The sequence below is a fragment of the Oculina patagonica genome, chromosome 4 (assembly GCF_052425735.1).
Source record: "Oculina patagonica isolate OP01 chromosome 4, crgOcupat, whole genome shotgun sequence".
In the NCBI taxonomy this organism is placed as follows: Eukaryota; Metazoa; Cnidaria; class Anthozoa; order Scleractinia; family Oculinidae; genus Oculina; species Oculina patagonica.
This window is the reverse complement of record NC_135761.1, coordinates 53,841,232-53,866,888: the sequence shown is the minus strand read 5'-3', so window position 1 is coordinate 53,866,888 and position 25,657 is coordinate 53,841,232. Positions and strand designations below refer to the sequence as shown.

General features: G+C 39.3%; 1 protein-coding gene across 1 annotated transcript; it reads left to right on the top strand.

Annotated features, from left to right (window-relative positions):
• The first annotated feature begins 263 nt into the window (after positions 1 to 263).
• Positions 264 to 16,553, top strand: LOC144650666 (deubiquitinating protein VCPIP1-like). The gene is given in 10 exon segments (XM_078510387.1): positions 264 to 1,819; positions 4,110 to 4,288; positions 5,931 to 6,148; positions 7,237 to 7,505; positions 7,722 to 7,936; positions 9,605 to 9,759; positions 9,762 to 9,821; positions 10,560 to 10,753; positions 11,813 to 12,082; positions 13,477 to 16,553. Coding segments are annotated over 10 exon segments (4,161 nt in total). The 5' UTR covers positions 264 to 319; the 3' UTR covers positions 14,578 to 16,553.
• Positions 16,554 to 25,657: the final 9,104 nt, after the last annotated feature.

Sequence of the window (25,657 nt, the reverse complement as noted above, 5' to 3'; positions counted from 1 at the left end):
TTTAAAAGCCCATGAAATAGGTTATTGCACAATTTCTTTGTTCTGTTGATAACTAGGTACTCGACTTGCATTTCAAATTGTTTAAATAAACGAATTGTCGTATTTTATAACAATGTTCATGGAGAAACAATATTCACAGAGGCAATTCTGAGTGCCTCCCATGAGTCCCATCCCTAAAGTTGACCCCCACCCCTCCCATCTTTCATCTTTTTCTTCATGGCTCGTTCCCAGGCGTACTCGTGCCATGCGCAAGGGTGAAAAAAGAGACGAACAAGAAAACGGAAGCAAGTTCGTCTGTTTTCATTTGTTGTTTCTGTTCATGATGTGGCGAGGGCTGAGAGTTTACAGCGGAATTTGCCCGGACCCTGAGTGTCGAACAAAACTTTATTTTCCATCTTACGCCAGTTCAAGCGTGGAATGTACGGGATGCGGTCAACACCACGCGAAGGACAGTCTGTTAAACGTGGAAGACATCCAAGATCCCGACATCGCTCTTCGAAGTCTTTTACGTTCTGTTTTGCTTGGCCAGACTTCCTCCAAGACCACACCAGACCTGGTGAAAGTCAAGGGATATTCAAACTATCACTGCAAGCTGCTGTCTCCGCTTTTAACGCATTATGGTATGGATAAAAGAACAGGAGAGGGCAAATTGTTAAGTGAAATGGGGCAAGGTGCCATGTTCGACTGCGCTGTTTTGGGGGATCGCGCATTTCAAATCGAGTCAGAACACGTGGAAACGGCTGGCTATGGGCGGGATAAAACAGGATCACATTTATATCTTGATAAAACCCTACAGGCGATAAAAGTTGTTAACGACAACGAGGACCGACTGATCCCTGTTCATGTGGATGGTGACGGGCATTGTCTTGTTCATGCAATTTCGCGCGCACTTGTTGGAAGAGAAATCTTCTGGCACGCGCTGAGGGCAAACCTAAAGAGCCATTTGGAAAATGAATTACACAAATACAAAGGATTATTCCGAGATTTCATTCATGAAGATGAATGGAAGGATATCATTTCTGAAGCAGACCCATACTTTCAGCCGCCCCCATCCTCCGGAGAGGGGCTTGGGCTGAGAAACATTCATCTGTTTGGCCTTGCTAATGTGCTGCACAGACCAATCATTTTGCTAGACAGTGTCACGGGATTGCAGTCTAGTGGCGACTATTCAGGAATATTCCTTCCTGCACTGATCCCGGAAGAAAAGTGCAAAAGCAAAGACAACGTTCTCAACAAACCATTGGCGGTGGCCTGGAGTAGTTCGGGGCGTAACCATTTCATCCCGCTTGTTGGGGTGAAAGGCAAACCCATACCCAAGCTTCCTCAGTGGTTAATTCCCAAAGCCTGGGGAATACCCAATGAGGTAGTCAAACGCTATGTTGAATTTGATAGTGACGGACACTGTTTTGTTGGTGGGGAGCGATGCCTCCAAGAAAAATACTTGCAAAGACTAGTGAAAGCCATGGATGACCTTTTCGTAAAGAAAAACAATATTGCTGCACAGCTAGTCACTGAAGTGCACCAATATGTTTACAAGCCATCAGGAATGGTCGGTGTTAAACCAGAAACAGTTACCATGGCAGCCAAATCAGCTGTTGCTGACGGTCGGCTTTATAGATGCCTGTCATGCAATGCATTATGTGAGCTACATGTGGATGTTTCATCTGATGTGCTCAGGCCAGGAGGAGAGCTGTACAATATTGCAGTGGAAACTCATGGCCCTCTTGAAGAAGGGCTTAGTTACACATTCCCCACCCGTCAAGATCTGGTCTGTGTATTTGATGCAGAACGAGACATGTTGGTTCCTGTTAAACACAAGGTATCTTGAGTATGTTAAGCCTGTGAAGCAAGTATTACCACATTTCAACATGCTACATGTAAAATGGAGGTGAATGTTGAAAAAAGAGGACAAGTTTGTTCTGTTGGCAGGCATTCCCTTCTGTCCCCTTCTTCTTGTCTTATTAGTTTTGCCCTAACCTGATTTCCCCACAGCCAAAAACTCTTCACTAATGTGGGAGCCCTGTTATTCATGTCAATATCCCATTTAGATTTCAACGAGAGGAACAAGGGGTGAGTAATGAGGGTGGCGCAGGTTGAGTATGTTTTCAAACAAGATACACTAAAACATGCTGGAACAGCCCAAAACACCTAAACTAACCTACATGTTGAGCTCCCCCATTCCAGCATGTTCCATGTTCCTGGTTTTAGCATGTAATAAGAAGTTGGTATCTCATTGCAAACCCTCACACAAACAATTTATTGAAAATAAGCAGATTTATATGTACATGTAATTTGAAATGTTACATGAATGGTGTGAAGGGGGTTCAACTGATGTCCAAATCAAAATAACGTGACACAAAAACCTCTGTTTCTTTTGTAGTTAAATCACTGCTTGCTAAAGCATACATTATACAAACTACATACTGCCTGTAAATGTTCTTTTAAACTATTTTCCCAGAATAGTACACTGTACTAACTTAAATTTACAAGACTTATTGGTGTCACGGAAGGAAAATTGGCGTTTTAATTTAACTCAAATTATAGGCAAATTAACGCTTGTAACCCTAATAAAGTATGTATTTTCTGAAAGATTAACGCAACTTAAATTAATGCGAATTGAAGGAAAAATTGCTTCCTCGATAAAGCGCAAATTAACGCAACGTAGCATTTGGTTAACAATTCAAAATGAAGCGAAACTTTGGTTAACTTGACGAACCCATTTACAGGAAGCAAAAATTTTATTTAAACACTAGATCTAGGCGTATAATCGTCTAAACGAAAACAATGTTCTTGGTACTTTTCTCACTCTTGAGCGTTCATTCAGTATTTATGATAGTGTTAGACTTTAAAATGGTGCTTTTAGGGCTTCTTTAAGTCAAACAAAATCTGGACGTTGTAACTAAAGTATTAGGGTCAAAAAAAATCCAAAGTTACAATCGTTATTAAATTAAGCTCTCACTTAATATAACGTACTGGGGTTACAATTGACGGTTTGCACACAATTTCACTTGGAACGCGACACAAATTATCCTTCCGCGATACTTTGAAATTCGCGTTAATTTCATGACGCGTTAATCTCCTCTATTACTATAATAAGGTATAAAATTAAGTCAAAAGTGGTTGGTATTTTCTTTTTAAAGTTTTAATCATTATTTTAGCCATGTAAATATTTTTTTGATACAAAGTGAACATTATTTACATGCACTAACTTCATGTACACTGTTGTCTTTTACTTTTATGTCGGAAATTAATTTTATTCATTTTACATCAGAGTGAAGCCTAAGTCATGTTTTTCTTGTGTTTATACATGTAAATAGAATGTTCTGATTGTTTGCATTTTTCTATAAGTACTGGTATATAGTATCTCACTTTTAAAAGTTATTTAAACAAGCAATTAGTGTGCAAGTTTTTGTATATTTGTATAATTTAAGTTACATGTAATTCAAATTCATTTGGAATGTCTGGGATAATAGGCTCTTTGCATATATCCTGCAGTCATGTGACTTATGTTTGCCAACCACAAAAAAAATAGCCATGTAACATGGCTATTTTTTATGCTCAAATATAATTTAATTTTTTTGATGCTTTGAAAGTTTAGAATATTAAGAAAATTTGTTTGAGAAAAAGTTGCTAGATGGCAGGCTTTACCATGCAGCATACAAGTCCTTTAGTTTTTTTCCAACAGCCATAAAATCTCACACTGACACATCAGTTGTCTCAAAATAATTATTGACAGTGTTACAAATTTAATCGTGTTCTGACTTTCAGTTTCTGACATCCATTTCCTTATATGATTTTTTTCATTGACAATGATTGCACAAAGAGCCTATTTGGGATAAAATAACCAGGGAGATACATGTAGGAAGCATTTTTAATTTCACTGAAGCATTCCAGAATATCAATGTAGACAGGCAGACAGATAGACATGGACAGACAGACATACATACAGACAGTGGTGTATGATCCTCGATCAATCTGTACTTGTGGCAATTAATATTGGGTATGTTGTAATTGGGAACACTGAGATGTATTGAAATCCTCAATCATCTGGAATTTCCCCTTACTATGAAAATCAGGCTTTACAATATAATTGATTTTCATGTTCACAGAATGTGACCTTGCTTGAATGCCGTCTTTGTCATGGTCCTCTTCGCCGAGTTAAGTCAGATGGCAGTGCAGTGTATGTGAATGGCGACAGGACAACAACACCTGTTGAAGGAAAAAGTCGATGTGGGTGTGGCTTCAAACATTACTGGAATGGCAGAGAGTATGAGAACGTGCCAGAAAGGTCAGACAATAACTGTAACTATTGCTTCAGCTACTGTACTTAAAAGAATGCCATGAAATTAATACCATAAAAGTAAGATTATTTTCAGGGGGCTTATAATAAGCAGGGCTTATTATTTTAAGGAGTTTTGCAGTTTAAAAAAATAATGTTGTGGCTTAGTTTATATTATTTTGGTAGGGATACTGTTTCAGAAAAAAATGATAGGTACAGCTGTACGTACAGTGATCCTGCGTGCTTAAACTCTCTACTTATTTTAAGCATAATGATAGTAGGCGTACGCTCAGACTAATTTTTACATCTGAGAATGGGGGGATTTTTTTCACAATTTTTAAATCTACATTCTTTAGACATCTTTAGTGCATACAGTGTACAATAATGGGCCTTTTACAACACATGGATGTATGGAACAAAATCTGCCATGCTACATGTAGATGGCAAAAGAATGTAACAGCCTCCAAAACAAAACAACTAAACCCAGTCAAGCTTGACTTTTCTTCATTTTGGACGTCCCAGTGTGTAGTATAAAAATAAATCAAAATCAACTTTGTTTTACGAGGGTTGCACGTAACAGTCTTCGACTGACAAACCTGTGGCCCTCGGATTCCCGATCGAATTGCAGGGATCCATATTCGTTTTTTTCTCCAAGTCGTCAGCCGGGCAAGTATGCAAGATGACATACTTGCCCTTGCAAATTTTTACTTGCCCCTTCAAAGTGAAGAATGGCGACCGTACAACAAGTAAATGAAAAGTTGACTTTTTTGTTATTATCACATTATGTAACACTGTGTATACATGAAATCTTCAAGACAACGAATCTGTTTTAATAAAGTTTGATTCACAAGTATTTGTTAATGAGACTTTTTACTTGTCTACCTTGGCTGCCGGTTTACAAATTTCACAAAACATCACGCCCCCAAGCGGCCTGTGATGTTGCGGAAGCGTATGATGCGGGCACAAATGAAAGCCAGGGCCTCTTCGACTGCAACCACGGAAGAAAAGAACGCTTTTTCTCTTCTTATTCATATTTGGTTTGTTTTTCTAAAGTGTTAACATTGCTTTTTTTCCTTTGCTGGCGGCGCCAGACCAAGATAACGGCAAATTTTGATCAAAACATCAGCTGATGCGATCGCCTCGTGTTTTCGCGGATGCAGCTGCAGTACAAAATATCAGCGGCTGAGAGCTTGAAAATTGAGCCTGCAATGATTTCATTGATGGAAAATACCGCATCAGCCAAGATGGCGGCCAAAATTATGATTTTATCGCGACAGAAAGTTGCAAATTATGTTATGTTTTCGAAAAGTTATGAATGGATGACAAGTGGTCAGAACGCAAGTAACTCATAAGAAAACTTAATAATTGTTTTTATTTTCATTAAGTCAAACTTAAGTCGTCCAGCGGACGAGTTTATGTAATCTTTTGGTCGTCCATACTATTTTTTAGTCGTCTCGGACGACCGGACGACTGGGAATATGGATCCCTGAATTGGAATTTAGAAGTGTTGGTTTTTGTGGAGGGAGGAAAACCGGAGAACCCGGAGAAAAACCCTCGGAGCAAGGACGAGAACCAACAACAAACTCAACCCACATATGGTACCCTTACATGTAGATGTACTGATCTAATTATTATTGTTCTTTCTCATTAGCTTCCCAATTAGCTTAGAATGGGGTGGAAAGACTGTTACAGAGACAGTGTACTGGTTCCAGTATGAACAGGATCCATCTCTTAACTCCAATGTGTATGATGTCGCAGCAAAGCTTGTACAGAAACACTTCCCAGGGGAGTTTGGCAGTGAGAGACTTGTGCAGAAAGTAGTTGATATCATTTTACGGCAGACAGCAAGGAGAGAAGGAGAAAACAAAGGTTTGTTGCCACGGTGATATTCATCGTTAAGTATTTAGCCAGAGTAATCAAGGTCAACTTTCTGCTTCAAAACAAGATAAACAGCCACACCTGAAATATGACTGGTCTAGGGATGAGTACATGCCAGATTATGGGAAACCTGTACATTGTATAATTTACGTTTTTAGTTTTCCATGCATTTGTCTGCAAAAAGATACCATTGTCTACAGGAAAATTTATAGGAAATTGTACAAAAAACTAAAAATGCAAAATCTTACAGGTTACAGATCCAAGACTAGTGGCCCATTAGACCATAGCTTATCCCGGTTTTAATAGCATGAAGCGACTAGGATTTTGTATTCCTCCCTGGATAAGATGCTAGTCCATCGTGGGGTTCCCCAACCCCTGGCATATTTGCCAGTACCTATTCATATACCTGGGTGGAGAGAGGCACTGTGAGAGTAACATGTCTTGCCCAAGAACACAATACAGTGAACCCGGCTCAAACCACAGCCACTAGCCATTAGGCCATCGCACCTCCTTACAATATTGAAAAGCACTGTCAAGTGGTACAGCTGTAATGCACTCACAAAGATATGTTATTTCTTGATTAAAAATATAACACAAACAGCAGTGATAAACATTATGAAAAATCGTATTTTTATAAACTTGACGTTTCGTATGCTAAGCTACATACATTTTCAAAAGTAAGACCGTTAAAATTGTGGCAACTATTTATATATTGTTATGAAATATATATTGTTAAATGCCAATGTCGGCAGTGAGAGGTTGTTACTTTATTAGCCTAAATGTAAATATTAAGTTACTGCTGAAGATCAATTGTCTCAGTCTCGGTTCCAGACCCCTTTCATAACAATATATAAATAGTTGCCAAAATTTTAACGGTCTTACTTTTGAAAATGTATGTAGCTTAGCATACGAAACGTCAAGTTTATAAAAATGCGATTTTTCATAATGTTTATCACCGCTGTTTGTGTTATATTTTTAATCAAGTTACGATGGCCTAAAACCAAGAGTCTATATGTTATTTCTTATCAAGAGCCGTTGTACATTAAAAACAACCCTTCTAATGATTAAATCATTTTTAGGAGCACGTCCTGATTTTGTTCATCAACATGCTGCAAGTGGAACAAACAATGATCAAGACTCCAGTGCCGATAGCCCCTTCACTCCAAGCAAGATAATCCTGACAGGAGAAAAGAAGAAGACTTTACACAAAGAGGAGCTTACCATGAGTGAAGCAGAAAGAGTACTGAAGACCAAGACGGAGCATCATGCTGCTATTATGCAGAAGAGAAGGAGTGGTGAAGGGGCAAAGAAAACAGTGGAGAAAGAAGCTAAAGTTCCAAAACAACAGGTAAACACAAACTGTAAAAATGTACCAAGTGTTGTTTATAGCGGTCATGCACTTACATGAAGCTTCGAGATAGCTAGTTTCCACTGCATGCCACTGAAACAATGGACACAAATAAATTATTTTAAATTAACAAGGTAAAAAATCTCAACTGACAGTAGGCAGACCAGTTGGCTATTAATAATAAATAATAATTTTAATAACTGATTCAAATCACAGACTGGTGTTAAAACACAACAAGCTAGTCCTCAAACAAGCCCCAGTAAAGTCTCGCCTACACAACCAACTGTGAAACGAACAGACAAGAAAGTGCGCCTGTCAACATCAGATGGAAAGCAGTCCATGTTAACACTTGGCATGGATACTACATTCAAACAGCTTCAAAACCTGATTGAGAAAGAACTCGGCATTCCACCAGAGCAGCTAAGGATTAGGTAAGTACCATTATGATACTGATTTGATTTAATGCCCTACTTCCAATGTGTAAGTGCCCCACTCCCCATTTTTTGTAGTAAGGGTTCCTGCTCCAATAGGTCCCACATTCTATTAAAGGGGAAGTTCATTCCAAAACGGAATTTTGGTGAAGAATGTAGCTTGGAATTACCTTTTCATTGGCGTGAAGAAAAAAAGTGCCATTTTGGAATGAACTTCTCCTTTAAATGCTTCCCCATATTGGACGAGGGGCACTTTCTAATACGTGTCTATCTTCCAATATTAGTGTCGTCATACTGAGTTAAATTAGTGAGAAGTTTTTTAATTGCAAATGATAAAATTAATATTTTAAATCCAACAGTAAAGATTTTAGTGAGGTTTGGGCACTATGATGCCAGGGTTAAAAAGAAAAGAAAATAGAGTTTTCAAACATCAGTCAATTTTTAACAAGAATGTACATTGTACATGTACATGTACATACATGTATAATTTAAATAATGATCTCCCACCCCACTTCGCCATCCCAAAAAAAAAAGTTCAGCCATTTCAAGGCAGGGCGAAAAAGTCCTGATACAATGTAGGTGAAGATGTTGTTATTTAGCTGTTTTTTTTTAATGCACCTTTATTTAAACATATAACATTGACATTACATTACACTAAACTAAAGACTCAAAGGAAAAGAGAAAAACAAAATAAGTAAGCTACACTTAGTTACAAGATATAATAGGGATGTCGCTAAGGGCCGGCTGCCGGCTGATTTCACCGGATGAAAGAGGACTTAAATCCATCTGATTTTCACATGAAAACAAAGACATAGGTAAACTTTTAGGGCTGCGAAGGCCACAAAAGCCAGCTGGGCTTGTTGATGAGACGGCTTAGTGTTTTTTTTAGTAACATCCCTGTATACACATGCATTATTTACAAAATAAGTTCATTACATTATTTACAAGTCTAGATTATTTTAACCTTTTTTGCTAATTAGTTCCACTGTATCACCGTGTAAAACTCTCTCTAAGACAGACACCGTCGGGACCAGCCCCAACTGTCCGTCTTAGAGAGGTGTCCACCTTATACAGAGTCGAGGTAACGTGACACCAGAAATTTTGAGAAGATTAAGCTAAACGGCTATGCACAACGAATACACGTCTGTTTTAAGTCCCTTACTTTAGCAAAACCTGTAAAGTGGAACAAAAATAATATCAGAAATTCGACTTGTTTGTTCATTACAAACGGTAATACTGTAAGTAGAAAACTACCTTATTAGTGCCATATACTTAAGCAGAGAAGTAATATGTTATAGCGGATTGTTTTTGGTAAGTTTGGTATTCTAAAGGCGGACTTACTATGCTATTTAGTTTCGAAGTATTATTCAGTAAAAGATAACTTTTTGTGCGTGTCCGTTGGCAGTTTCAAAATGTCCGTTGTCTGTCTTAGAGAGATGTTTGTCTTACAGAGAGTTTTGTTACAGTAAAATGACTGAAAAATGGCAGGGACCATCACCAGGTGTCCGTCTTATAGAGGTGTCCGTTAAGAGAGAGATGACTGTATGTAATATAGTTTTTAGCTGTTGCTCATGCATGGTGACTATACTGAGAGCTGTCTCCCAGATCAAATATTGTTTTTGTTAAAACATTCACAGTCTGACAATGTACGATCATTTTGTTGACTAGGTACGGATTTCCACCCCGTGAACTACACCCTCCTGATGAGGGACATGAGGAGGACCCAGTTCCCTTGCAACATGGTGACAGAGTGATGGTAGAACACTTAAAACATGTTGTCCCAGAGCAGCACCCCCCTGATGTGGTTATGTCAGACGTAAAAGACCAGGGGGAGAGAGTATTGTTCCTTTGGGAGCAGAGGCACAAAGTAGTCAGCAAAGACAAGGTTATACATTTAACATAATTACATCATTGTTATTATTTATAATGCATTTAGTTACAATCTTCTGATTATGTCAATGATGAAATAGGTTTTATTTTCCTAGTAATGTTCTGCTTAAAACATTGGAAATTTTTATCTTATTTTGCTGGTGTGATGTTTTAGTTTCATAACTCATGTTTAGTTTAGTGTCAGAGCATTTTATCATAGTCCATTTTCATCCTTTTTCTCATCAATCCATTATATACAGCGAGTGGAATGGTTCATCATGACACTACTAGTATTGCAACCTTGGAATTGCACTGAGTGCACTGAATTCAGCAGCTTTTAATGAAATTTTAAATGTTCAGTAAAAGAACAGGCACTTGAAACTGAATAAACATTTATCATAATTCAGAAAGAAAAATATTTGAATGAAAATGTCAAAAAATGGGTCCTTGTCAGGGAAATCAGTCTTGCCTTCCATGATGGTAGCGATCCCGCCTCTCACAACCCTTGTTACATGTATATGCTTTCTGACATATCTTATAGTTGTACAGAGGCAATATGACCAATTTTGTATTTTTTTTTTTTTTGGGGGGGGGGGGGGTGAGGGGGTGTACTTAATTAATTTAACCAATGACACATATTAAATTTGACCAAGACAAATTTTAGTGATTCTTACATTTAGCGATTTTCATCCAACTCGCTAAAATCAGTAGCTGCTATCAATAGTAACCTTAAGGTGTATTGGTGTTTTTTCAGCCCAGAACAATGCTGCCATGGCGTCAGCTCTTTTCAACGCTCTTGGTGCATTGACTGGTGGCGACATGTGGGAAGCAGCGGAGAATTGTTATGAAATGTTTGAAAGAGGAGGGTTCTACTACAACAAGGTTGCTAATGATCTGGGCCCACTGCAACCAAACCAGCATTGCACACTTCCTTTCTTCCCAAACAAGGTCAGTGATTGACTGGTTACTTCTCAGTATACAGTTGAATCCCGATAACTCGAATCCTCAATGACTTGAACCTCCCGCTTTGAACCTTTTTCGATTCCCCTCCAGGTCATTTTCTTACCAATTTTACCCCCCCGAGAACTCGAACCTTTTTTGATTTCCCTTGAAGGTTTGAGTTATCGGGATTCACTAAAAAATACCCTACAGTTACTACACACAACATCTTTCAAAAACGTTGTACATGTATGTATGATTTGAAAATAATCAACTTCATCGTGTGCGTAAGATTTAATGGTCATGCAGAGGTTTATCATAAACAGGAAGTACCATATTAAAAACAGTGCTGGAGTTAAAATAATTTATTTGATTTTACATGTTTATTTCCAAACATTTCTTAGTTTTTCTTTGTGTACCTACCGGTATATTGTTCACTTCTTTACATTGATGATTTTCCAGAAAGTCCCAAAACCCTTTATCCTGTGCATGAATATTAGCTGAATATTAGAGGGCTCTGTGGCTGGAGGGAGAAGTGGTGACTTAACAGTTAGTGTGTTGAAGCCTGGAACAAGAGGTCCGGGTTTAATCCCTAGCTGGGGTCATTGTGGTGTGTTCTGCGACAAGACATTTTACTCTCCCCCCCCGGGTGTATGGCTACTGGTAAATAAATGCTGGTGGGTAACCCTGTGATGGACTAGCATCCCATTCAGGGGGGAGTAGAAATACTCCTAATCACTTTATGCAGAAGCTCCAGCTTGTATGGCCACTAGGCTCACACAGACTTTTTAACCCTGTGATGGACTAGCATCTCATCCAGGGGGGAGTAGAAATACTCCAAGTTGCTTTATGCTACAGTAATCCAGTAACCAGGATAAGCTCTAGCAGTATGGACCACTTGCTTCACACAGACTTTACCTTTTTGCATGGCTGCAGGCCTTTTGCATGAATTACAGGCTTATGTGGCCCTAGCCCTTTGCATGTGTTGTAGAGCTTTAATGCTAGCCATTGTTGTTTGTATTCTTTATCTGTGTTATCTGAGCCCTGTTTGTTTTGTCATCCTTACAGGTGTTTGCCTACAATGCTGACAAAGATCGCTTGGACCTGTGCCTCGGCCAGAGACACATTCAAGTACAACCACTGGACAAAGAAACCTTACTGCTGGCTCACACTCGTCCAACTCAAATGTCTACAGAGGAACGGGCCAGTGGCCTGTCAAGCGAGGCTAGCTTCAGTGGTGCTATTGGACACAAGGGCACGTCACATGCTCACAAGGCATTTTCTGGCAAGGGGCAAACGTTGTCTGGTGCTCAGTCCCCTCCAAAACCCACTGTTGAGGTAATAATAAAATCAATTCTTGGTTTTCATGTTACATCATAAAATTCTGAAATCAAAATTCACTAGGCCTACTAAATTTTCGTTGTCATTAGACGTAAGATAAACTAAAAGTATATCTTTTTGCAAATTTGCAGATCGATAGTGTCATTCGTTTTTTAAACAGAGCATTTTGAATATTTGAGTTCTCCGTCGTACATGTATGTGACATCAAGCTGAGTGCCGTGACAAAGCTGTTTTGTTTGAAAAAGGCCTTTCCTTTCCATTTTCAGCAGATTGAACATTTCAGATATAATAAGTGGTGTTTATGTGAAAGTGTACTAGCTCATGAGCCAAAGATTGCCGCTGTTGTAAACAGATGGCAATGGATGGTTTCTCTGACATCACGGCGGCCATATTTGTGTCCCTCGGAAGGACACAGTTATGGCATCTCCATACTAAGCTTTATAAATTTGCGTGGAAAGGTTCGGCAAATAACTCGCGAACGGTACACCGCACAGACCTAAAACTTGGAGAAATTGATTATCTATTTATCGTCTATAATATTTGAAATTCATACCTTCTGTGGTTGAATGGTTTTGAATTTATTTTTTGATTGCATGACAGTGAAAACCAGCAAAATTAATTTACTTGTAGCTACACCCAGGGTGTAGTACGGGTCATGGAAAACCTGGAAAGTCATGCAATATTAGAATTTCATTTTCCAGGCCTGCAAAGTCATGGAATTTAAGTGTGGATCATGGAAAGTCATGAAAAATGATTTTGATCGTACAAAATAAATTAGGCAGGTTATTTTTTGTAAAAAAAGGGGAAAGTACAGTATAGCCGATATCGAGATAATCTTTGAAAATTTACAAGAAAAATGATGAAATTTAGGACAATGGAAAACTTTGAGAAGTCATGAAAAAGGTCATGGAAAGTCATGGAATTTCAAAAGCTCAAAAGAGCATGAACCCTGTAAACGTGGAGTATTGCTTTTTTCTTGGGTAAAAAAATAAAAAAATGCACTTTGTGAAGTTGATATTACTTGCATGTTAAGTGCACATTAAATAATCCATTTGGCTCTTTGTACAAATAAGCCTATGGAAGGTGCAGAGGCCAATTAATGGTTAGTGTATTGGATCATGCTACAAACACTTCCTGACAGTTGGTATATAGCCAAAGTCTTAGCTGCCCACGAATACTACTAACTAATTTTTGTAATCTTCCATAACTATACTGTAATAGAGTAATAATCATCGTCATCGTTATCATCATCATCATCATACATGTAAATAGAATGCCATGGGCCCCGTAAATGTAGAGCATGGTTTGCAGTCAACCAACGATATGCCTTACAAAATAATGTAAAAAGAAAATTTGTTTCTCAAGTCCTGTTACTTACTGTTCCTTCTAAGGCTCCTGCACTCGGAATTGTGTCATCCAGCCCCAGCTCTTCGCAGACGAGCACAGATCAATCTGCAGCTGATCTCAAGCAAGAAGAAGTAAAGGAAAATCAAGGACAGAGTTCTAAAGATCTGAGCTTAGAAACAGGCCCACCTGCAGAGTCCATGGTCACCGAGCAAGTCGATGTGAAAAAGGAGGAAAATGTTCAGGAAATGCTGGTCGAGAGTCCTGCTGCAAAACAGAATGTTGTACAAATAGACCCAAAACAGGGACAAGTGGAACAGACCACACCGCCTGAGCGTGACAGTAGTGTTGAAACAGATGTCACTTGCGTGACAGCAGTGGAAAACGAGCAGGTCGATGTGAAAAAGGAGGGAAATGTTCAAGAAATGCTTGTCGAGAATCCTGCTGTAACACAGGATGTTGCACAAATGGACCCAACACTGGGACATAGGGAACAGACCACACCTGTAACTGCTGAACGTGACGGAAGTGTTGAACCGGAAGCGGCGTGCGTGACAGCAGAGGAAAATGTGCAAATGGAAATAAACCAAGAAAACGTTGAAAATGTTGTTGATGAACTCATCGTTGCTGATAATGATTCGACAAATCTATCAAAACAAGAAGGCAATGTAGAATGCACCGACACTGCGTCCGAATTGATGGAAACTGATCAACTGACCGTCAAAGAAGATGGCGTGACTCCGGAAGTCACGCTGGTCACGCCAGCCCAATCTGATGGTGAGACCTCAAAGGGCGACGGCACGGAAGGTGAAGTAAATGACAAAGCTGAGCAAAGTGACACTTCTGGAAACCGCGCAGGCATTGGGTCGAGTGACGCAACAATTCCACAAGTGCCTGTTGCCATGGAGATCGACACTCAGGGAGAAAATAGTGACACTAGTTCTTTAACAAAACTTGGACTTACTGAAAATAAGTTGGAATCACCAACTGCACAAAATAGCGAATCAAATCAACTTGTGAATCCTGAAACATCAGCTGTAATGAACATTGAAACTGCGGCCGAATATGATGCTAGTGAAACTTTTGTGCAAGTACATAACAGTTCAGAGCAGGATGGGCTTAGCACGAAACCTGCATCTAATACTTAAGGTAACATAAAGAGTAAAATTAACCGTTGCGATGGTGTTAAATGCTAGAAGTCTCTTCAGAAGGGATAAATGTTACAGAGAGGAGACCGGCGGCATGGAACGGCAAGCTCTGACTTTCACACTGGTTGTAACTGCTGACAGTGGAAATCTTGGAAAGAGACCTTTCACAAGTGCCAGTGGTGTCAAGGCTGACGGAGCCATTTATGCAGTCCTAAAAATTAGAGTCAAGTGCTCACAACCTGGTTGTTCATCAGACTGGGCAACATTAGTAATGGCCATACCTTCATAGAAGTACCTAAAGAATTTCTGATTCTTATTCACACCGGCAAGACAAAACAGTGCAAGTGCAACTTCTCCTGAAGCTGTCATTGCAGGTTGTTGTCGTGTCTCTCAGCAACTTTGTTATAAACTATAGGTTTAGTCAGTCCAGCCGAAAAATTTTGGAAGTAGTCTCTCGACTGTTATTGCTTGTTTGGAAGGTTATTTAGAACTACGCGATTCATACTTAACCTTGATTTAGGTACATATGTTGTGTACATGTTGTGTAGCTTAAGGGACAATCACAGAACAGGGGACCTTATGTAGTACACCCTGTTAGCCCAACACAAACGTGCTACCGAAATATGGCCACATTACGGGTTGCGAAATAAGTATTGAGCTGATGGGAGGACAGCCACAGAAAACCACAGCAATGTTTCTTGGTTTGTGGTCACGGCTATGCTAGCTCTTCTCTGACATGTTCGACGGGGAGTGCTGGGTCTGAGAGGCTAGTGTTTCAAAGGCTCCACTCCCTCAGAACATTGTGGTCATTTTGGAGTCCCCCCTCTCAGAATATAGTATTCTTTAAGCAACGTGGATCATACTAATTTGCAGTTAAGGGAAAAGACGTGATATTTTTACATCTTTTATATTTCAATGTCACATTGGTGCTTACAGTTATACATTATGAATAATTCTTATGGGACATAGGAATCACAGAGACGCGTTATTATTTTTTCTCTGGGAATAATAGACAAACTTTTCGACATTCAGTCCAAAAATTATTTTTATTATATTAGCAAACTTCAATTCTAACCAAAAGGTTCAGGGAGACTTAAAATTTTCAAATTCCGCCATACTCATTCTAGTGATATGACGTGGCTGAGTGATTGGATTAAATTAGTCACGTGACGGGAGAGTCGTCCTTAACCGTGAACTCTATCGTTGCTTTCGGCTGGTGAGAGATTAGTTGATTTTGAAACCGAGGAAGAAGTAGTTATCCCTTAGTAATCAATTGGTGTTACAATCCTGCAAAAACATTTTTTGAGGTTACTTTTTCGACAGAAACGTATTATACAAAAGTCCCCTATGCGTAAAAATTGCCCGTGTATACGCGGCTTAACAGTAACGCATAAAAAAGGCTGGTATTTTTGCTTTTCAAAACCCAATCGAACCTTTGCAACAGGCTATTAAACAAATGCGTGTGTATATGGAACGTACACAGCTAAGTTTCATAAAAGTAGGAGGGTAGTCATCTAAGGCCACCTTACACTAGCCTGGGTCGTTCGTGGAGTTGGAACGCGGGACGAGCCCAAAGAACGTCAGTGAAGTCCTGAGGATAACCTTGACAAATTAAATAACAATTTGACACGATCGATTTGAAAAAGCTCTTAACTGTTGGTTATTTAGTTCTGTGTTGCTTATCAAATCTTTTATGTAGTGGCTTAAAGTCCAACTTTTGTAGACAGTTCATGAAGACAATTAATCGGTAGAATTAACATGACCTAGTTGCGAGCCTCCCAAGCCCACTTTATCGTTACTCGTTCAGTGTGGAGCGCGGGTTAGAAATTAGTTTTACGTCAATGAGAGCTTTGGTGCTTACCTGGTAAAATTTATTGTAACAGTTCTTTGGTTTGAACCTGGATTAATTGTACAGCGAGAAGTTGTACCGTAAATGTTTGGTACTCATTAAAAACGGTCGAAGCTGGTTAAACTGTGTCATTTGTGCATTTTTGTTTGAGAACTTTAGAGCCGAGTGCGACCACGAATGCGAAATTTGAACACAGGTCTTCGGCAAATTATCAAGAAAAAAGATAACAGAAAGCTTTAATTTATTCTGTGGTTAGCGCGCCGGACACCGGATCGAACGGTCCGGGTTCGAGCCCTGGCCGGGGTCACTGTGTTGTGTTCTTGGACAAGACACTTTACTCTCATAGTGCCTCTCTCCACCCAGATATATAAATGGGTACCGTCAAAATATTGCTGGGCAGTGAGGGAGGTTACCTTGCGATGGACGAGCATCCCGTCAGGAGGGAGAAGGAATATTCCTAGCCGCCTAATGCTATCGAAACCGGGATAAGCTCCGGTAGGTATGGGCCACTTGGCTCGAGGCTTCCCTTTTACCCGTTTTCATTCATTCTGTGTAAACATGCCTTTCGATCAGGAACTTGTTTTCGCCACTACGGCATGACTTGATTCACGCGCGCTAGAGACATTTGTTCGCACTTAGAGTGACGTCTGGTACGAGCATTTCTTGAACAAGAGATCCGGCAGCAGAGAAGCAAAGCAGTTTTTTCTTCGTTGCGTGGTCCCCTGCATCCAAACTGTTTTTAAGAAGGTAAAGGTATTTCTTCTGCCCTGGGTATTGTTATTCATGACATTTCAGATAAGTTGTGAGGAATCGCCCTGGCCTAGGACAAGTCCAAACCAGGCTCAGTAGATCGCCAGGTGGATCCCGGAGACTTCATGCCAACCGCTCGCTTCCGCGGACTAGAATGGAGTGCACAAAGGGGAGCACATGTTGGTGAAAAAAAGTTCAAACGAGGCTTGCTGCAAAACCTTTCGTTAAAACAAGTCCGATTTGCATGAAGATGAACGTGAGTAAAACTTAGCTTGTTTTGATATCAAAGTAGTTTTCACCGGGCCTCGTTTTAAAACAAGTAAAAGACAACGTTGGATGATGATTTAAAGGAGCAGTGTCACCGTGATTAAGGGATGGATCATTATTTTCTTAGAGGGGGGGGGGGGGGGGATGAAAATTTTTCCTCTGCAAACTTTTTATTTTATTTTATGCACCTCTGCAAACAATTTTTTTCGAAATTCTTACTATTTTTTGTTATAGATATCGTGTTTGCAAACAATTTATTTTGTCTTTCCAGGCCCTGCAAACACTTTTTTTCAATATTTTTCATCCCCCCCCCCCCCCTCCAAAAAAAATAATGGTCCGTCCCTAAGTGCTACTTGAAAATGCAATGGAGGTATGAAAAATATCAAAGATTCCGACACTATAAGCTCTTTTAAAAGTAAACTTGAAGTCATTTTAATTTTACTAGACTTTTAAATGTTTTTGATGGTGACAATTTTCGTTCTTTTAAATTAATTTGTCCTAAGTGTCGCCGTGTTAATATTTTCTCTGTCTGTACTTGTTAAGTTGATTAGTATATTTCAGATTGTATTTGTGTTATTTAGATTTATTTGAGGGGGGGGGGGGGGTTTTTTGTTTTTTTTGGGGGGGGGGGGGGGGGGTTTTTTGGGGGGGGGGGATTATAAAAAAAAAAAAAAGAAAATAATAAAAAAAAAAAGGCAAGAAAAGAAATAAAGCCTAAAACTTGAAAACGTCTCAGACGTTTTCAAATTTGACAATGTCACTTGGAAGAAAACCACTTTAAAACCATTGACTATATATATTCACACCTTGTAGAATGAATTTATGCCTTTCTTTGTTGTACAAAGGTTATGATGTTGATCATTGAGTGCACCCCAATAATTCTATCATAGCTAACGAAAAAACTTATAAGAATTCTCGTGAACCGCTCCTTAAATTCTTCAATAGCTTAAAATATTATACGAAAAATAAAGCAAAGCCAATACAACGTAGAGTTATAAAATTGATTCGGTCCAACATTTCCACTGGAAACTACCAGCCAGATTGAGCCGTTTTCATTTATCAATCAGATTCGCAATGAACACGGATTTAACCAGAGGTTTTCTGCCATCGAGTGAGGAGATCTGGGAGCGAGAATACATTAGATAGCTTCCTTTCCCTTTCATCTCTCCGATTTCATTAACCAATTGACGTAATTAACAGCTTAATGTGTCAAATGAATGAATCAATAAACGTTTGCATGTGATATCATACTCTGTATTGTTCAGTTACACTGAAGGAGAAAAACTTTGCAGCGAATGTGCGTTAAACGAAATGGGATCATTTAGTTCTAAGGTGCGTTCAATCCGTTATGGCGCCAACCTTCGCGAGGCAGAGTCGAACGAGGAGGTAAATAGTGCAATTGAAGACGAGCCTCGCTCAATAACTAACAGCCATGAAACGGCGGAGAATTCTACAACTCAAGGACAAGCCGGCAAAACGAATGGAGATGTAACAAACACTGGCGCAGCCACGAGCCACGAACAACAAGTCGCTCCGAAAGTGGGCCAGTCATTTTCTTGGTTGGCATCGTCGCCAGTTGTTTTGAACACCACGACAAAAGATCAGAAGTCCAAAGGAAAAAGGCCCATGGAGGGAAGAAAAACAAGTCCCGTTATGAAATACAACAATGAAAAATATCTGAAATCCTGGCAGCAGCATTGTGGTGAGCCATCGTCCTCAAACGCGAAAGGAAACGCGCAATCGTCCTCATCACGGCATGATTATGAAGGAAGCAAAGAGGAAAAAACAACAAAGCAGGGAAATTTGGGCGACACTTCGTCTTCTCGCTGCCCTACCGTCCCTGTTGGCTTTGGCGTGGTTGGGAAGCAAAGTCCTTCAAATTCTTCGAGCCGTTCTCGGTTAACTGTCCGTGCCTCATTGAAGCCAACTCTCTCCTTGGAAAGTAAAGATGAAGAGATGAGTTTGCAGTCTCCGTAGAGACGACTTTCACTGAGGCTGATTTCAGTTTAAACTTTGTGCGCATGTGAACTGTAAGCTGAACTGTGAACTGCTGTAAGTTCGCCGAACGATTTTCTGAAGCGATCGCTAGCATAAGCTTTTGCAGGTAACGAATACTTGGAAACTATAGTTCAGAATTGAAGTGTATATTTTGACTTATTTTTTTGAACTTATTTAGTTACTTTGCTTGGAAAGGGACTCTTTCATTTATTTTCGCTTCATTAAGTTGTAAATTCGTTTTTACAGTGATGTTCTTTATCGAAGGCTTGATGACATAATTGCATTGGCTCTGATATGTTACAATGGTTAAGGGTAAACCCAAATAATTTTTAAAGCTTTTTTTTTAATATACCGTTTAGGCGAGATTTTTTCGACCGACTTTTATTTAAAATGCGATATTAGAAAAACAGCCCTTCAAAAACCAAAATTCAAAACGAAAAGCACTGATACATATTGCAACTACGCTCTGTTTTTTTTTTGCCATTTCTTTGATCGCAAAACGCGAACGAACTATGCCAGATGACTCTTACAACAAAACATATTTTGGAAATTAGGCTAATCGCAGGTTTTTTTGCAAAGAAAACTAAATAATAACGGTAATTTCGGCGCACTTTTTTTAAATATTTAATGAAATCAAAACTTCGGTCCTAGGGAAATAATAATGCGAGGAGCGCAGTTTTTTGTTAAAAGTGGAACAATTTTAGCACTATGCCAAGTCAATATTTTTCGGCTGTGACCCAGAGTCCAGAAAGCAAATGCGGATAAGTGATTTTGGGCAAATACTTATTTTATCGACCGATCAAGGTCTGCATAACTCTTGATATCGCACTAAATCCAAGTAAAATCATTGATTTATTGCTCATTAAAATAAAAAACAAAAACAACTCGTAGAACTTGACTATAGGAATGGGTTTTTCAGGGAATTATATTAAAGCTTGAACTCCTTATTGTAAATGTGAAATATATTTACTGTAAATAATGATCCAATGAGGCAAAATAATATTGTTTGATTACCAATTTGTTACTGAGGTCAAATCTTCGGCGCTTGTGAGATTTTCAGACTCGCGGTAGAACTCACTGCCGACGAGCCCTCGCCAAAGTGTAAGCTATCGCTCTCGCCTGTTCACTGGGAACTTCTTCAATGACTCTGATCGACTCGTACGTTTTTATCGAGGTTTAGATCACTCGTTCGATAGGAAGATAATGTTGATCAAAATTAATGTCGCCACATACTTACAGCTACCTTCCAAACGCGAAGATATCCGCAGTACTCGCGGAAGGACCCTCGCGCGCCTCGCGAGTGACGCCCGCGCACCTTGCGACGCCATGCCCATTCCCTCAAACACTTTACTAAAAGCCGTTTACGAGCTCACTAAATATAGGGACAGCACCATTTTATATCAAAGAGCGAATCCGGTTATCTTTAAATTAAACTTTGACACAAAAACGAAATTTGTAGGTAGCATGGAATTGGCAACTAATTTCCCTCGCCTGTGCTGTTACACGCCATATTAAAAACGTCATACCAAAACCAAAGGCTCATTGAGATATCTCGTGAAACTGAATTCTCTTTCCAACAAAATAACCTTCACTACACAAAGCCATGAAGGCGCTAGAGAATCATACCGGGCCGAGATGGCGTTTTCTTGCACACCCTTCAAATTTTGTGTTTGAGCTGTGCTGTCTAGCATTGAATCCCTAACCACGCTTTAAAAAGATGCTATGCTGATCAAACAGCTGGGAATATTTCAATACGGCCCAATGTTTGGGTTTGGCAAAACTAGCAAACAAAAATTCGTCAGGGGGTAGGAAAGCTAATTGAAATGGAAACAAACGGTTCCAATCCCGGTTAAAATATTTAAAAAGAATGATAAAATGTCAATCTATGACAGGCTATTAAATGAAAAAAATTATTTACGGCTAGCCTGAAATGCCAGTTATGTCCCGACCGCCGCCTCTCTCCGGATCCATTTAAGGCTAAGTAACAACAGGAAAACATCTCCAAATCCCTAACCAGTCATACTCATCGAAAAATATCAACTTTCGTAGTTACTCCTCGCCTGTAGCCATGGTTACGCGCGTCTAAAACGATCGTATAAGAGATGTCGATTCGATATTGATCAATGTTGTAGCCGACTTTGTCGAGACTTTGCTTTGCATGTACATTGTATTAATTGTAAGGGATTTTTGCTGTTGTGGTCACTGTTTTGCAGTAAACAAGGTTGTAACTAGCTAAAAAAACACTTTGGTAGTGGCGGTATTCCTTTGAAGATAACGACTGCGTATTAACTAAGAAGTAGATGACGTCAAGAAAATTTAACACTGCGAAAGGATTTTTGGCGCAACTGGTGAGGAGATACGCATTCGTTTGCGAAGTGCTTAACTCGCTGATCAAAATGGGTTCGTTTAACTCAAAAGCCGCTTCAAAGCAGCATTCGATGGCAGCAGATTTGTCCAAAGGGGAGAATAATAACAAAGAACAAAGGAAAGGAGATGGCGAATGGGAAAAAAATATCGAAAAATGTACGAAAAACGACGGAGATATGAACCGAAGTGAAAGTCCTGAAGCGGAAGACGTGAGTAGAACGAAAAGATCGCAATGTAAAATAACGAGCGAACCAAAGCACTCTACAAGCCTGGCGTCGTATTTGTGGCTTGCATCATCCCCGATAATCCAAGATGACGAATGCTTGATAAAGGAGTCAGCCAGAAAATACAGATACCCTGAGCCTTCCACATCATCACTTCCATCCTGCTGTACCGCCACCAAAGATGAAACAGTGAATTCCGTGCGTTTCAGGCCGCAGTTTTATTCGTACTCAACATGTCCAGTTGGAACCTGTACGAAAACCCGCTCCTCGAATGGCAAAAAAACACGATGCACCCACTCGCACCGCCCGAAACAAAGTCACACCAAGATTCAAAGCTTGGACAAGACAGCGCTCAATAGGTCTATTGGGTTTGGAGTGGATAAGGCCTTTTCACATCCTGCTCAACGTAGCTAGATGAGCGAGAAATCTCCCATTGTGGGTGAACAGATTAAATTTAAAAACATGCAAAATAATTTGTGTAGATGAGTACAGTGTTAAACTGACAAAAAAAAAAAATGAGATTTAAATGTCCGCTGTAAATACCTAGCTGCTTTGCATTTGCATGTGTGTTACGCAGTCGTAAATTGAAGCGCCTGCCCACAATATCCAGAAAATTACGATTATATAAGTATTTTTCGAACATATTTAATTAATGTCAAATGTTACAATGGGTACTTTCAATTCGTTGCTCCGTTAGCCAAAGTGGCACAGCGCATTGTGTCCACGAAACGTCGTTTTATTTTTTGGCACGAGTAATTTTCTGACAGTTTTTTTTTTGTTATTAATAGTCCTCTAAATGACCGTAAAATCGTTTTAATATACTCCAACTCGTGATATCCCCACCTTTGATATACCTACAGCCTGAAAAAGATACCCCTTCTGGGCAAAGCCTCCCCGTATAGTCCACTAGGGGGAGTAGATTAGTCAAGAGAATTTAAGAAGGACTTTAAATAAAAACCGCGCTTGCACTGGCAGAAAATTGAAAAATCAAATTCCTTCATTATTTTGCTCATTAATAGCTTTTAGGTAGATAAGAAACCTGATGTATTTTGTTCCCCCCAGAAGTCTTCTAATTTCGAGAAAAAAACCAAAGTCAGTTTTCGTGATCGGAGCCTCAAAGTGACACAATTTTCAACCCGAAATTCGCTATCGTTAACTCTCGTCGCGTTCACAAACAAAGCCACATTGAAAACTTTGGATGCTTTCTATCAACAGAGAAACTCTTTTCCATTCGCTAAAATATAATTTCAGGGCTTAAGCAAAACTCTTTGAACTGAAATAATTAAAAAGGTGGGGAATACTTTTCACGATACTAGAAAGTCTAATTAAACGGCAGTTTTCAACGGAATTATTTATTATGTGGTATAACTCCAAATTTTCTCAATTGTCGTTTAAACACACATGTAAATGTTTATCTAAGACATACCTGAGAATTGGCTTGGGTTGTTGAAGGCAGCATATTTACCAATGCATCGTAGTCCCACAAAATGTTGTGATATCGATCAAAATAGCCTAACTTACAGCTAAACACTTCTTGGCTCCAAAATGCAACAAAGCAACTGATAAGCGCGAAAATCCTTTTGCATCTTCATCCTTAGCAATTTTCCTTTATCGTCGTTCTTTTCTCTTGACGAATTCGTCAAGAGAAAAGAACGACGATAAAGGAAAATTGCTAAGGATGAAAGTGTGTACAGAACGCCAAAACGATCAATTTGCTTCCTCAAACTGCGTTGTCGGTGCTGGAGAATTGTTTTGCGTTATTTTAACTCCGTGACATTCTCGACCCCAGAGCTCTTACTGCGCAGACTCACTTACGTCACAATATCGTTTTTCATGTCACGTGTATTATGTCACGTAAGTCACAAATCTAATCTTGTGGCAAAATGGCGAAGAGGTTTTGCGATCAAAATGGACCTTAATTGACCCAGGTTGGCTTTTTTATCTCACTCTTTCGTTGAAAAGGGAATTTTGCAATGGAACATTCGGCAAGGAGAAGGAAAGACGAGCATTTGGGGTTAAAACATTCATTATCGTGGCGTTTGGCAATTGGAAGTATTTACACAGTTTACGGTCATGCTGTGAAAATTTGTCGAAGTTTGATGCCCTCTAAGTGAGAATCTTTCCAATAACCCGAGCCAATTCTCAGGTATGTTTAATAAGAATATCTGTATGCATGTTTGAGCGAGAATTGAAAAAATTTAATGTTATACCACATGCTAAATACTGCCGTTGAAAATTACTATTTCATTCAAATTTTTGTTATCGTAAAAAGCATTCCTTGTCAGTTCATTTTTTTCAGTTGGAAGAGTTGCCATAAAGCCCTGAAATTATATTCTAGCGAAAGAAAAAGAGTTTTTATGTAGATAGGAAGTGACCAAATTTCTCTGCGCGGTTTTGTAAGCGAACGCGAGGAGTGTTCATAATAGCTAATTTCGGGTTTAAAAGTTAGGAAATTTGTGACTTCGACCACCGAAATCGATTTTCTTTGTTTTCTCAAAATTAGAAGACCTCTAGGGGAAACAAACTACATCAGGTTTCTTATCTACCTTAACGCTAATAATGAGCAAAAAACGAAGAAAAATCGATTATCCAATTTCTGCCCGGAAATCAAATTCTTGCTCGGCCGTTCGTAAAAGTCACTCTTAAGGGTCATCATCTAAGAAATGTAATCAACCGTTCGGTGGATCTGTTCGAAATATTTTAGAAAGTCCTTGCATATACCTGAATCCCAGGGGGGGGGGGGGTACTCCGGCTTGTAAATGACGGGGATGATCGAAGGATTTTTTTGGGTTTGAAATTTTCGATTCTGGGATTTTTTTGGGTTGTAAATTTTGGCAAGTATTTTTTTGGGTATTTTGATTTAAATAGGGGATTTTTTGGGGTATTAAAAACGAACTTTTAAAAATGCCTTGGCGCGGCCTTGGCGTATTTATGGTATGATAAACGAACAAACACGAGCGTTTCTTTTTTTTTATGATTTTCTTTTTGTTATATTATTGTCCCTCCTGGCAATTTAGGGGTAATTTGACAAGGGAATTTTTGGGGATTATTTTTGGTTCAGGGATTTTTTGGGTTATGTTGGAAGACTTAGGGATTTTTTTGGGTCCTTAAATTTGCCTCTATTCGATCATCCCCGTCATTTACATGCCGGAGTACCCCCCCCCCCCCCCCTGGGACCTGAATGACAGTTTCCTCTACCCTTTTGTATACTCCAGTTCGTGAAATCTCCGATCCTCTCCCCTTTTTACCTTAGCCTGAAAAAGGTACCCCTTCTGGGCAGAGCCTCTCCGTAGAGTCCACTATAATCGAGAACTATAAGGAGTAGATTAGTCAGGATAATTTAAGGCTTTATACATCATCTAATGGTCGACAAAAACGTCATATATTTTTAATTGTACAGAATGGATGAGCAGTACGAATTATGTAATAAAGGATAATACAGTTGTTTGTTAATAAATCAAAGATGGTTAATTGTTTGTTGTTTTTGTCATGCAGTCGACTGTCAACTGCATTCCCGCTATGTCAAGAACTGTCGGCAAGGAAAAAGCCCTGGGAACTGCGACATTGAAATAAATTCTCTGCTTATTTCTCCGCCTCTCGCCAGATGCACATGTATACATGTATT